General features: G+C 30.8%; 2 protein-coding genes across 2 annotated transcripts in view; one reads left to right on the top strand and one right to left on the bottom strand.

Annotated features, from left to right (window-relative positions):
• Positions 1-2,282: 2,282 nt before the first annotated feature.
• The window catches only part of LOC105148705 (uncharacterized), a 48,261-nt gene continuing 35,682 nt past the window's right edge, over positions 2,283-14,861 (bottom strand). Inside the window, exons 3-9 of the mRNA XM_011060588.2 lie at positions 14,779-14,841; positions 13,363-13,430; positions 11,315-11,432; positions 9,470-9,638; positions 9,207-9,349; positions 7,428-7,558; positions 2,283-7,344 (exon numbers count right to left, since the gene is read on the bottom strand). Coding sequence (XP_011058890.1) covers positions 6,993-7,344; positions 7,428-7,558; positions 9,207-9,349; positions 9,470-9,638; positions 11,315-11,432; positions 13,363-13,430; positions 14,779-14,841 — 1,044 coding nt within the window. The 3' untranslated portion in view covers positions 2,283-6,992. The remainder of the gene's footprint in view (positions 7,345-7,427; positions 7,559-9,206; positions 9,350-9,469; positions 9,639-11,314; positions 11,433-13,362; positions 13,431-14,778; positions 14,842-14,861) is intronic.
• Positions 7,565-10,053, top strand: LOC147907601 (histone-lysine N-methyltransferase SETMAR-like). The gene is made up of 2 exons (XM_087412871.1): positions 7,565-9,353; positions 9,446-10,053. Exon 1 carries the CDS (start codon positions 8,444-8,446, stop codon positions 8,954-8,956), a length of 513 nt encoding a protein of 170 aa, XP_087268997.1. The 5' UTR covers positions 7,565-8,443; the 3' UTR covers positions 8,957-9,353; positions 9,446-10,053.

The following is a 14,861-nucleotide window of genomic DNA, read 5'->3' as shown; positions in this document are numbered from 1 at the left end:
TCTTATTAACTCTGTGAATACGTATGTATGCATCTAATCTGCACCACTAAGTCGGTAATTACTATGTGCAGTTAATAATTTTCTCATAGGGTAAAAAACTAGTTCAACTACTCTGATTTACCCTGTATATGAAATATTTAATATATTTCCTTTTCCCATATATACATCTTTCTTTCTTTTGTAAAATTATTAGTTTAATAAAAATTGTTTAGTTTAATAAAAATGTAATAAGAAAACATAAAAAAATAATTACAAGAATAATTTTCTCATTGTTTCTTTTAGAAAAAATCTACCACGGAGAAATGTAAAAAAATTGCTATTATATAATTATGTATAATTTTAAATACAATTATATATGTATGCAATTCTTTTACATATGTTTAAACTTAATTTTTTTCTGAAACAAAAAATGCGTAAATCATTCTTTTTTTATAATGTGTTTAATTTATACATAAATTTCTTCAAATTTTTTTTTTAAATTTTGGAAATGATATAATCCACCGTTTATATACATGTATTAACATGCTTCAAAATACACTTCTATAAGAAAAACAATAAATATTAAATATTGGAAAAAAATAAAAAGGCTAGAGAATACTGATTGAACAAAACGCACAATGAATACAAATACGATGTATTACGTTTTATATTTTATTTATATCAATTATGCATTAGGCTCTGCACATAATGAAAGAAATATTACAAAGAGGAATAAATACAATATTAAATATTATAAAGAAATAAAGAAATTAAAAATCGAGTTATATAAAGTTAACGTATAAGAAATACAAGAAAGTGTAACATATATATAGTAGTATGTCATATCTTATTTATCATATTCATTGTGCGTTACGTTCAATTTCTATTCTTAATTTTCTTTTATTTCTCTAATACTGTATTTAATATTTATCGTTCTTACAATATTCCTTCCATTATTAAACGCAGAGTCATATGTTTAATGACTATTCATAATTCTTCTATCAAAAGGCAAGATCAGATGATCAGAAAATCGATAATAGTGCCGCTTATCAACTTTTTCAATTACGGAAGTTGGAAAAATGATCTGCGATAATCGCACATTTTTATTTTCCCTCACGAATCCAGCAAACGTTAAATATTCTTGAAATATTCATAAAATGTTTCTAAAATCCTCAAAAAAACATTCCAAGAATATTCCAAAATATTCCGAATATTTATGGTATATAAAAGAAACATTCAAATGCTAGTTAAAAATTTCATTTGTATGTCATATTCTCCGAATGTTCCGTATATATTCAGCAAAATTTTAATTTTTCCAAAAATTTCATGTCGTTCGTGAATCAATTTTTAAACAAAATTTTACTTTAGAAAACACAGGGGATCCTAAAGCAAAGCTCGAATTCCAACGAAATCACCAGAGGTCGGCGCCGCGTGCCGCACATCCACATATCTTTTTATATTACCACAGCAATATCTCACGCAATCACCTATGATACACGCAGTACGTGTCAATTTTCATATAACAAATTCGTCGCGATAAAGCATCTAAGTCTAATTCTAAGAACTCGACGTTGTTTATTCGTGTAAACTACGTGTCTGAGAATCACTATTTCGTATGTACAGATTGCAAAGTTTTCATATCAAGCAATGTTGTCACAGCTGAGACGCCATTACACTAAGAAATGGTAAAAAATATCAATTTTGAAATTTTTAATCGTTCTCGGCATAAATCCCATTTTCCAGATACGTATTAATGCATATACTTTATTCCTGGAAAAGGATTAAAAGGTTTCGAATCGGTGAAAGAGAAAAAAAGTATTTACACAAAAATTATACGTGCTTACGTGGTAAAACAGGAGGCTCTAGGATTTCCTTGATGTGTTTTCACCTTGGAACCCAATTTTGAAGTTCATTTCACAAGTACTGCGCTCCTTATATTCTTTTCCAGGTAATTCTTGTTTATGGATAAATGCTTTTCATCGCGGTCTTCGATGGAGATGTGTACTGCTCGATCGCTCGCATTTTCATGATATATACAAGGAGTATTCAGACAATATTCTAAACATTTTATCGACATTTCACATTCTGTGATGATTTTTTTACTGTTCCAGAACGCTCAAAATACATTGGTAATACGAATTGAATTTTCTATGAATATTTAGCGTTAGCTGGGAAGCTAATAAGCGGCAATACTATTATCTGATTTTCTCGATTTCATTAAAAATGTATATAAAGTTTGAATTTTATTAATTTTAGTTTGGCTTTTACTGCAAAAGACAAAGGTACGATAATAAGAAAAATAATTCTAGTTGAGCTGACATTCATCGTAATGTTTTATTTGATTTGTTGTTTTTATCAGTTCTTATAGGTCGCAACATATCGCGTAATATGTATAATTTTTTATAAGTTTTGTTTTTTTTTCCTCTCTTCGTCTGTTCAGTCTTTGAACAAAACTACTAAAAATAGACTCGATAAAATCAACCGCTTAAGCCTCTTTTTTAAATATCTCTTATCTTATTTGTCAAGCGCAAGCCGATGAGATCTGAGATGCAGTCGAGGATACATTGTATATATTTGAGAAGATAGAGAAGAACGTCGCCCTCTGAAAATTTCTAAGGAGTTCGTAGCATAATAATAATAGATGAAAACGTCACTCGTTTTCTAATTGTTAACACTTATTCGCTACGATATAAATGTTTTGTTTTACTAATGCAGCGACATACACTAACGATTTTGATATTGTGCAATTCACATTCCTTAATTTCGTATTAGATTTTACTAATCACATGATGTTTGGTTTTGTTTTGAAAAAAAAAGTCGCTGCAAAAAAAATTTAAAAAAAGAAATCACCAATTTTTTTAACAAAAGGCAACGTTCTCCTTTACCTACTATTTAACCATGCAATGCCTATGTAATTCTCATCGTGTTGATAATACCAACATACAGAGAATTACGTAGACACCGCATAGTGTTAAATCCACATCGATATTTTTTAAAGTTAAAAATTGACTTTATTGTGGCAAAGACACCCTCGCACTGTCCCGTCGCACTTTCGCTATTCCAAACGCACGCTAATTGCACTTTACATTCGCAGCTCCCCCCCGTTTCTATCGGGATTTGAGAAAGTCTCACATTCACTATAAGGAAAAATTTCTAAATTTTAAGTGTTTAATGATCTTTTACGATGACGTGATCCTTGAATACCTACCTACATATGTCTCACTTTTCAAAAAATTTTTCTATTTTATAGAATCAATATCAATCCTTAAATTTTTTCTATACTACAAACTCATGATATCAAATTATATCCAATTTTAGTTAGTTTCAATCATTTCTATAAGTCGCCACTGCTCTTACTCAATATTTCGTTAATTTAACTAAAATAACATACAGATCAACAATTAGTATCAACAATTAGAGAAAATAAATCAATACAAAATTTAATTTTATAATTTGTTAATTTTCATCTTTATGTACAATATTATTTTCTTTCAATTTGAAAGAATCCTACGCGATTCTTGTAAGTCGAGAATCTACATCGTTTATGCATTTATTTTGATTATTGAATACGCCGTACGCGTGCGAGTTGGGCTTGTCACAATTGAGATCGATGCAGTATAATTGACAGTTAACATTATACGCTAATTAAGTGTCGGATTAATCTCATTGTGGCTTTGATATTGAATCGTCAGAGCGATGCAATGCGATTCAAACGATACCACTAATTAAAATCGATTAATTATTATTGATATGTGCACGATCGTTTTTAGTGTACATTAAAAATCCAATTCTTTACGAATGCAAATGTAATTATTTTTTCGGCAATATTAATTCCTACTTTCATTACGTTTATCTGATTTCTAAATCGTTGGACCGTATCTTTTTATATGAGTTTCAAGTAATGAAACATTTTTTTTAATTACAATTTCCATTCGCATAACACTATAAAAGCTTATGGGAATAAATTTAGGCAGGCTTGTGTCCTGCATTATAATTAATATCGCAGTTTATTAAAATAATGTTTGATTATCTTTTGTTGATATTAGAACTGTGCATCAAACTCGATTCCATAGAATGAATTAATGAAAAGACAAGAAATGGCATTTGAGACTTTCTCATTCCTTCCATTCTGACATCCCGCTATTCTGACATCATAGTTCGTAAAAAAGCTCGTTTCTGAATGATTTTACTCTCGCTTTTTCGGTTACAAAAGAAGTATTGTCATTATTATCAAACCGTCATTTGCTATTAAATGCATCGCTGAAAATAAGATATAGAAAAAATAAATAGAATTTACTTTAGCCTAGTTGTCGCCTACCTGTCGGAGGTAGATCCTCGCATAGAACTACTTTTCTACTCATTGTGTTTTTGATATCGAGACTTGCAATTAGTTTTGATGTGCAGATTTTATAAAAAATTGCTTTTGATTTTCGGCTGCTTGCAAGGCGAATCGAGATCAAGGGCGGAATCTAAAATTTTGTGTGTGTGTGTGTGTGTGTGTGTGTGTGTGTGTGTGTGTGTCAATGACACAGGGGTTTTTGTCGTTAAAGCTATCGTCGTGTAACTCTGTAATTAAAACACTATACGAGGAGTCTACTTACGGCATACAGTATAGTGATTTCATTAATTAATAGCTTCGTTCATATAAGTTAATAGTTATAAATTGTCGACAGAGAAAGAAAGAATCAAACCGAAGGTGTGTAATCTATAACGGGGAGTCTCTACGAACAGTAACGAGACACACACTTCCTTTTAAAAATGTCTTCTCACTGCCAATATTTATAATATATAATATATATATTTATAAATGATAAGATATAAAGCCTTACATAGTACACAATATATAAATGTATATATTATATACGTATTATATAAGACTCTATATATTTCGTTATGTTAGGTATACTCTCGCACATTTTAACAAATCGATCTCGTTAGGCTACCCTCATCGTACAGTTGTACTTCTTTGAACGAAAGTTCACGTCCGCTTTTGAAATCCTATGAGATGCGCATATGATACATATATCAACAACATATGATATTGTAGATGGAAGGGGTATTTAATATTAAAGTATATAAATTAAATATACTAAAATATATATATAAAATAGAAAAATTCCGCGTCTACATTTTGTAAGCATTTTACCCCGAATGATTCTTTACTGCTGAGATAAAATGATGAGAAATTGCGATGAGGGTAAAAGAATCAACAGACGAGTGTTTTTTCTTTATTTCGTGATGACTAGGTTAAATTGACTAGAAGAATAGGATTATCGATTATTCCAATTTACTGATCGGCGATTAAACGCTGTTGTGAAAATAGTTATCGACAAGTGAATCGACTATGGATTGAGTATACCTAACCTTTACATTCATTATTTGTATAATTAAAAGAGAACACATTTGCGCATCTTTATTTAATCTAAGGGGTTATCACTTCGGACTAAATAAAACTATTATGGCAGATTTTGGCAGGATGACTCAAATAAGTTGCAAATAATAATTTTGAAATAAATAAAAATGAGTAGTAAGTATATAACGTTAAGCGAAATAATTCGCTTGAATGCTAGATTGTAACACTATACTCGAGTTTTCTTATCGATAATAAAATTAGTCCGCGATAACTCGATATGACGGGTTACTAAATTTGGCCGCTTCTAGAGTTTCTTTTTTTATATATATTACTTCCTATCGCCGCCTTTCTCGCGAACCTATTGTAAGATAACGAGGAAATCAGGACGAGTTACTGACCGTTCAAGACAATTTAGCTGAATGAACGAACCATACACGTATTGAACTTATTAACAAACAGAACATATGTAATCGCGTTAATTATTATTCGCTTCTTGGAGAATTATTTTCGCGCTAGGCCGTATTCATTTAACAGTCGATATGGCTGCTGAAATTTTCAAAAGATAACAGAACGATATTAACTTTAATATAAACGATGTAACTTTTCGGTGTTCTATTTATCTTCGTAATCATACGAATGTCAATAACTCATCCTGTACGCATCGATCCTCTAAACGAAAAGAATGATTTTGAAAAGATATCTAAAAATTTTGTTAGAACAAATCTGAAAATAATTTCGTTTGAAGTATTAAAATAATTATGTAGGATACTCAAATTAAACGCTACACACGCAGCATCGAAGAAAAAAAAGGGAGAAAAGGAGCGAGAAAAAGCGGAGAAGGCAGAAAAGACTAGGCAAAAGGAAGCAAAGAAACTGGCGAAAAAAGAGAAGAACATAACATACATACAGAAAAATATCATTCTAAATGTCAGTCTCTTCTAACAATAAGAAAAGAGATTACAGTTTACTTTTTTCTTTTGAGTAATGGTTATTTTTAACATAAAAGAACATTTTCTCAACAACAGTCTCAAAATATGCCTATTAATCTTACTATATAGAAAAACTCATCATATATATGTACACAAAACAAGATTTTGTTTATGTATTCCTTAAAATCATTATAAAATTTTATCGAGGAAGTGACCTTATATTATAAGCAAATCGAATTTGTTTTAATTTAATAATCTTGATTAAAGTATTAAACTTACTATAGGAATCAGAATATATTTTGAATAAATTAAATTAAAAATCTCCAGACATAGAGTATCATAATACAGCTATCCTAAAAAGTTCTCAGCAATTAAATTAAATTAAATTAATCAATCCAAGATATTTCGATGTCAAATAATGATATTACATGTTTCAGCTATAACATTCAGAATTATATTGTTCAAATTTAATTACAATAAATATATTATATTATATATCCCGATTTATCTCTTTTTTTTTATTTTTATAATTAACTCTTATATGCTCTTTCTATTACTTATATTGAAAAATTTAATGCTTGTAATTAACATACAATCAGCAGAACAATTTTTTCTGTGTATATATAAGATATAAGATATCGAAAAAACCGTCAGTCTTTGAAAACTTTTTAGAAGCTGTATTATGATGTTCGATGTCATGAGACTTTTATTCTATCAGTCAAACCTTACTTTTAGTCCGTCAAAAGAGGAACTTCCTCGGCTTCCTTCCGCCGTGCTTTTGTTTCTTTCTTCGCTCTCTTCTTCTCTTCCTTCGCTAGCTTCTTGGCTTCCTTCTGTCTAGTTTTCTCGGCTTTCTCTTCTTCCTTCTGACGGGCCTTCTCCGCTTTTTCGCGTTCCTTCTCCTGTTCCTTTTCTTTTTTTGACTTCTGCACCTCTTGGACTACCGACACCTTCGGCATTGTCGTTGGTCGTTTAGACACGGCGCGGTTGCACGACGACGCCGACGATGCCGACGATGTAATAGCGGATATGCTTCTTGAGTTCGGTGGTATATCCATCTGTGTCACAATCTTGTGAGCACATCTGTAAACGCATCAATTGCGTCACGAATCTGTCGCTTGACGAATCTCTCGGTCGATTGCTGAAATTGACGATTGCAAAGATACCTGATTCTAGTGGAGGCTTTACCAGCACGATAATCCCTCTGGAATTCACGGATAGGGGGCAATCGACGTTCCCGATTTTCACGCAAATTTTCCTCCTCTTCGGGGATTTGTTGAATAGGATCTTGGTACGACTACAAATTTTCATAAATTATTTATTTCGCCGATTTACGTATACATGAAAAAAAAACCGATTTTGCTGAGGTATAGTCTAAACATTTAGCGAAGTATACCTTAGAAAATAATTTTATTTAAAAATTAGAACGTTCAAACATTAGAATGTCAATATTTTTTGCAACATTGCTCATCCTGTTTGAATTTTTACATAATTATTTATTGGTTTAATCAAATTATTTTTAGATCTGTATCTAGCTAAATTTCTAAATACGTCAGCAAAATTCTTCTTTCCATGTACTCTAGAAAACTCATTTTGAAAAATATACGAGGGCAAGTCAATAAGTTCTTAGAAAATCTGTCAGAGGGCACTGCAGTCACTTTTTTTGACAAGTAGCATCTTTCAGCTGATTACTGTCAAATTTTGAGAATTCATTACGTGGTTTCATTTCTGTAGACATTTAAAGTGAACAACCTTTGTATTTTTTGCAAAATGGAAAAAAATGAGTTTCGTGCAGTGATCAAACATCTATATATGAAAGGTTTAACGCCGAAAGAAATCAAAGCCGAGTTGAATAATGTTCATAGCACATCTGCACCAGCGTTTGCGACTGTATATAATTGAGTGAATGAATTTAAACATGGTTATACATCCACATGTGATGCACCTCGTTCGGGACGTCCAATTGAGGCTGCCAGAAATCATCGATAAAGTCCACGATATTGTTTTGACTGATCGACGAGTGAAAGTGCGCGAGCTTGTTGAGGGCACAGGCATATCACATGGTACAGTGATTTTAATTTTGCACAAACAATTGAGTATGAAAAAGCTATCGGCAAGATAGGTGCCGTGTTTGCTCACTGTGGATATAAGCCGTGTGACGATTTCAAAATAATGTTTGGAGATGTTTCAACGTAATCCAAATGAATTTCCGCATCAATTCATTACTGTGGACGAAACATGGATCCATTACTTCATACCCGAGATGAAGGAACAGTCAAAACAATGGACTTCACCGAGTAAATCAACTCCGAAGAAGGCGAAGACCGTGAAGTCGGCCGGAAAGGTGATGGCCACAGTTTTTTGGGATGCACGCGGTATAATTCATATCGACCTTCCGTCGAAGCAAATGGTCAATGGCAATTACTACGCAGCCTTATTGGACCGTTTCAACAATATTTTAAAGAAAAAACGTCTCTATTTGATGAAGAAGAAAATGCTCTTCCATCAAGACAATGCACGGGTTCACATGTGCCCGATGGCCAAATTCAACGAATTCCGTTACGAATTGCTTCCCAGCATATTCGCCAGATTTAGCCTCCTGCGACTATTTCCTGTTTCCAAACCTGAAGAAATGGTTCGGAGGAAAGAGATTCACCACCAGAGAGTAGCTCATCGCCGAAACAGATTATTTTGAAGGGTTGGACAAATTATATTATTCGGCTTGAAAAAGTTGGAGAATCGTTGGATCAAGTGTATGTATCGAGCTGAAAGGAGATTATATTGAAAAATAAAAATGAATCGATCAAAAAAAATGTGTTCTACTATGTTTTTCTAAAAACTTATTGACTTATCCTCATACCATTCTCGAAATCAAACTATCATGTTACTTTATATAAAAAATTATGAAATGTATTTTACGTCGAATATTATGATAAACTACTAACTTGAATTCGCATTTTCATTGATTGCGTCTGGGAACGTCTGAGAGTGGCGCCTGTGGGTTGTCGTATCCTCGTCGTCCTCGTCGGTTTGCTAAGAGAGATGCTACGCGCGGTCGAGGAAGTTGCCGAAGAAACGGAAGACACTCCTACGTGAGTGAATTGAAATTTGAAAGTAGTATATTTCTTTGCAGTATATCGTTTATAGTATATTTAAATCTTCATAGTAATTTGTATATTATTAGCAATTTATGAAGAGTATTACAAACCAGAAACTGATGACGAACCGCTGGCCATCGAATATAAAGAGGCAGAGGCTGGTACACTTCTGGTAGTTGCGGTTCCCCACCTGCTAGCAGATCTAGACATACCAGCTCCTGTGCCCATGTTATACTCTGACGAGCTTTGAGGGAATATCCAAGATTTACCCGGCAAATACTATAAGTTAAAATTATTGTAAATATCGGAAGTCAAGAAGGCACAATTCTACTAAATACATTGTATGAGTTTTTTTTCTAAATTTAATGAAATTGAATAATGATATGAGTTTTCTTTGATTGATTAATTGGAAACGATAACAGAAAAAATTAAAACAATAGAAATAAACTTGTAGTCAAAGATAACTCAACAGAAAAGAATACAAATTATATAGAGTAAAAGTAAGATAGGAAGGAGCTAAGCTCGCGATAACAGCGCACAACATGGCCAAAGAGTAAACTTGTACCTATTCGAGTTATTATCGACAATTGAGAAAATAAACTTCAAGAAAGCATTCTTTTCAACAAAAATGATTTTACAATACATAATCAATTTGTATTTCTTCTAGCGAAATATATCTAGAATGGTTATAATATTTTTTCCTATTTTCCTATTATACTGTATACATGGTTTACAATACATAATTTGATTAGGATTAGGTTATTATATACCCATGTTTAGTTAGAGTTAGGTTATTATATATCTATGGGTATTATATATCTATAGGTTATATATAATAACCTAACCCTAACTCTTCCCTAACCTACATATTTATCCAAATTTTCTGCTAAAGCAGTGAACTTGTGTTTGCTTGTGGAAAGTCGTGCACCACTAGGCAATGGGAGAAGTATAAGTGCAGTAAGTGGATATAGTTTAGAACAATTCCTGATGTTATATAGCCGAAATAAGACGTTATTTTCAAACTTTTTTGTTAATAACTTTTTAATAAAGGACGAGCGACGACTATAATTTGTTAGAGGTCACTCAGGATCATGACAACATATATCAAAGTTAAGGTCATTGAGGGAGGGATCCCATAGTCTAAAGATTTATCCAGATTTCTTGCAGGATTAGAAATTATCTAAAATTAGACAATTCCTTAGACAGCATGTTTAATATTAGGATATGAAATGTTATAAAGACATGATGTCCTAAAAAATGTCTTAATGACGTCTTTTCAGTCGACTCAAATTAAAAGTAACATAATGTCATATATTTTCGCATTCCATAATATAACTGTTATGTAACACTATGTGTTATATTTATATTGTAGAGTACGAAATTATAACATTGACGTTACGTTACTTTCAGTTTATGTTGCGTGTTTTAGACATGTTTTAGACATGATGCTCTCTAGATATGATATATTGGAATGAAAATTTATTTATAAAAGTTACATTTTTGTGAATACAAATTATTTTATATTTAAAGAATAATTAGCAACATGCCAAAACACCTTTGACAGTTAATCGTAAAAAAAGGTACGTGCGTCACGAATGATATCTAAAAAGGAAGGCGACATAATATTTTCAGCAATTTCGATTTATCGAAGTTGTTTTTTAATCTGTTACACAAATTCTATGTTACACAATTTATATTTGCGACTTTGAGAGTTCCGCTGCAATTAGCAGTTGATTTCGTCGCGATCATGCGGTGAATGTGAATTTATTGATTTGTATGTACACGAATGAAATAAAGTTGTAGGGAAACAGTGTAAAATTAAATTATTAAAAATAGCGTGTAAAAATAAAAATTCAAGAAATTTTTAAAATAATAAAGTAAATGAGGGACAAGTAATTATGCGTGTGCATCCAAATACAAAAAATCGAGATGAAACGGGCATTATTGTCACTTACATCACGCGGAGGAATGTAAGTCTGCTTCAATCGTAAGATTTTCGCTCTGCATATAACGCATCTCAGCGGCAAAAGCCTCTGAGACACCGCCATTTGTATCGTCTTGACGAAGCAGCGTCTGCAAAACAGCGAAAACGGATATGAAGCCGAAATATAATTAAAAGAAGTCTTCTAAAATGTAAAAAAGATTAAATTATAACGTCGCAACACTAACGTGAAAAATAATTATTGTCTATTTCGAGCTTTTATTGTATAAAAAGAAAGTACATGCACGCACATATGCACACAGAGTGCATTTGAACAGATTCTAGAAGTCCTATAAGTAAAAAAGTCTAATCTTTGGAAAACTAAAAAAACAATCTAGTTTTTACAATTGTAATACTAAACAATTAAAGAAATGGAACATTAATTTCACACACAACAATGTAAATATAATATAATATATGTGTTATTGCATAACAATTACATTGTAGAGGGTAAAATTATAAGTGTATTACTGTATTAATTTTAATTAATATTTACAGGATAAAAAAAATTAAAAACATGTAAAAATGCATTAATATCTCTCTTAATATCTATACAAGAGATATTCAGTAAATGAAACATACACTTTTAAATTATATTTTTAAAAAAACTAGTGTGCGTGTATGTAAAAATATTGACTTCTGTGATATTTCTATAGAAAATAAGCATTTTCGTGTATATAACATTTAATTTTTTAAATTAAAAAATTCTGTAAATATAATGAGAGATTCCTAAAAAAAAATTTATAAAATAGCAGAGAGTTAAAAAAAATATTTAACCTTATATTGTCAAAAAACACACAGTATAGAAAAGTAAACGTAACACTGAGTTCCAATGTGCTAAAGCGATTTATTATTGGGTGTACTTTTACAGAGTATAGTAGAGAAAGAAAAACACAAAGTCACTATTTCTTATGTGAATGTGACAGATTTCAAGATTTGTAAATTTAATATCTAGGAAAGAAATGCTTGATTATTGTATGAAAAAAATTGTGTATCTATCTACCTTCCCTAATTTTGAACTATCTCCTAATAGGGTTGAATAAGTTAACTTTTTTTTTTTAACTAAGTTGAGTTAAAGTTAATAACCTGAAAATTTAACTTACTTAAGTTAATTTCTAATGAAATTAATTGATTTATAACATTTTTTTAGGAATTAAAAGCTAAGTTAATAAAAAAAAGTAATTGAAAAGTTAAAAGTTAAATTTATTTTTTTATTTTTTTATTTCAAGATTCCAGGGTTTCAGTCTTAAACAAATAATAGAAATGATAAATATATACTTCATTTAGAAAATACTCCATATTTTATTTACATGTTTTATTTATATATACTGTTTACATAAACTGTTATATATATATATATACTGTGATTGAATATTTTGTTCATATACATATATATTGTATATTTATTAAATTTAAGTAATAAAGTCATTTCGAAATGTCGGACATCTTTCCTCATAAGTTATCGAAAATGAGTCCTGCACTGAACAGTCGTTCAACGTGAGCCGAAGATGATATTGATATGTTATATTTTAATAATAAGGAATAATAGATTTCAACCTATCAGAAACTAGATATATCAAAATACACGGTTTCTGACAGATTGAAATCTGGGGCTCGATTGTACAATTTGAAATGAGGTGAAAATTCACAAAAGTGAGCAAATTTACTATATAATATTTATAATTTCAATGGTCATCTAATAAATTTGCTCTCTTTTGCAATTTTCACCTCATTTTAAGCTATCGCTATTGCTGTGTATTATGTCTGAGACTTAACTTAAAAAAAATTAAAGAAAAAATTAATAGTTACGAATAAAATGTAACTAAATTAAATTAAAATTAATTAATTTTTTAACTTTTTAACTTAACTTTTATCTTTTTAACTTAGCACTATCCAACCCTGCCTCCTATAATATCGCAATTTCAACAAAACTTAACTTATAGAATTACTGAAAAATTAATAATTCATTTAAAATACTTAGTGACGCACAAATCTATGCTTACATTAAGCTCATTCACTCACCTACAAACCACTCGATGCCCACATGGCGCAGTCTGCATCGTCGCCCTCGCATTCACGCATATGACGCACTGGAAAAAAAAATAAAGAGGCGCATTGATTGAACGCATGCGAATACGTCGAACGGTAATCTTTATTGGTAATCTTTATTGGTAATCACATATATGTTAATACTGGCTATTGGGAAAAAATCGCGGAAGAGCAAAAAGAAAAGATCGTACAACCGCTTTTATTCATGTTCATCACGAAGCGTGACTTTTATTTTATTTACATAGTTTTTACGCGCTTACACGTGTAATGTCATTAAATCCCAGGACGATGTAACACGTTGTTGTTTAGTGATCGGGATGGCTGCCGCAATAGGCTGCCATAATCGACTTAATGTAATTAGGCGTCACTTTAATCGAAATATTAATAACTCGAGTCAAGAGAGTGGGCGAACATTAGAAATCGAAGGGTTGCAACCGCCACTTTGTCATCGTCGTTAATCGACTTTTGCGACCGACTGGGTGGCCAATTCATTCGGAAATTGCGACTTTTCCGGACGGCCGGCTATATTTTGCACGATACAGATACTCTGTTATTTTCTTCATCGTGTAGCCTAATGGTCCAATCTAGCGTAACACTATGCAACGAACCGAGAAGATAGATACAATATCTTTAGCATTCTACAGAATTATATAATGTTTATATTAATATGGACTATAATTTATAAAATGTGCATTTATTTTTTAAAATATCTTGTAAATTTTATGAAATGTATAATATATTTTATGTATATTTTATGTATATATATATATATATATATATATAAATATAAAATATATATATATATATAAGCGCACATTTTTTAAATCTACCTTGGTTGCTTATGTGGCAAATTTTTCCAAATGAATTATTATGAAAGTTAAATGATTGAATGACTTTAATTTAATGAAGATATAAATTAATCTACACACATATGCAAATGTAATTTCCACTAAACTGTTTTTTATCGACTAACTTCAATTTATGTTTATGTAGGCACGAAGACTTTGATGTAATCTTTACAAAAATATGCTTTGTTTCTATAATTATATATAAAAATGATGAATTTCATAATAATATACATATCGATAAAAATATGTTAGATATAGAGAAGACAAAAATACACAATCAATCTTAAAGAATTTCAAAGTGTAGGATTAACAGGAAGAAATAAGGACTGTATTAATCGATGCCAATTGAGATGGAAAGAGTTAGTTTCTTTTTATATCCGTAATAAAATCGAGTGATTACGAGAAAGGGAAATTTCACTATTCAATTTTATTTCAATCAATTTCGCCATTTCAGAATAGTCAATTAGACAACTTATAACGCTTGCAAATATCGCTTTAAGAAAATATGCGTTCTTATTCGTACTTTCGATTCGTTTCTTACCTCATCTTCCTGTGAAGATGCCAACTCTGGTTCGTTTTCTTCTAGTTTTGTGAGCAATTTGTCCTGAAAAAGAAAAACAATTT

The sequence above is a fragment of the Acromyrmex echinatior genome, chromosome 13 (genome assembly GCF_024713525.1).
Source record: "Acromyrmex echinatior isolate Ae372 chromosome 13, ASM2471352v2, whole genome shotgun sequence".
Classification (NCBI taxonomy): Eukaryota; Metazoa; Arthropoda; class Insecta; order Hymenoptera; family Formicidae; genus Acromyrmex; species Acromyrmex echinatior.
Note: the sequence above shows the minus strand (reverse complement) of the source record. Positions and strands in the feature narration are given on the sequence as shown.

Bases quoted from the DNA above. Each gene is read 5' to 3' on its own strand.
- LOC147907601 (XM_087412871.1), top strand. From the start codon at position 8,444: ATGTTTCAACGTAATCCAAATGAATTTCCGCATCAATTCATTACTGTG.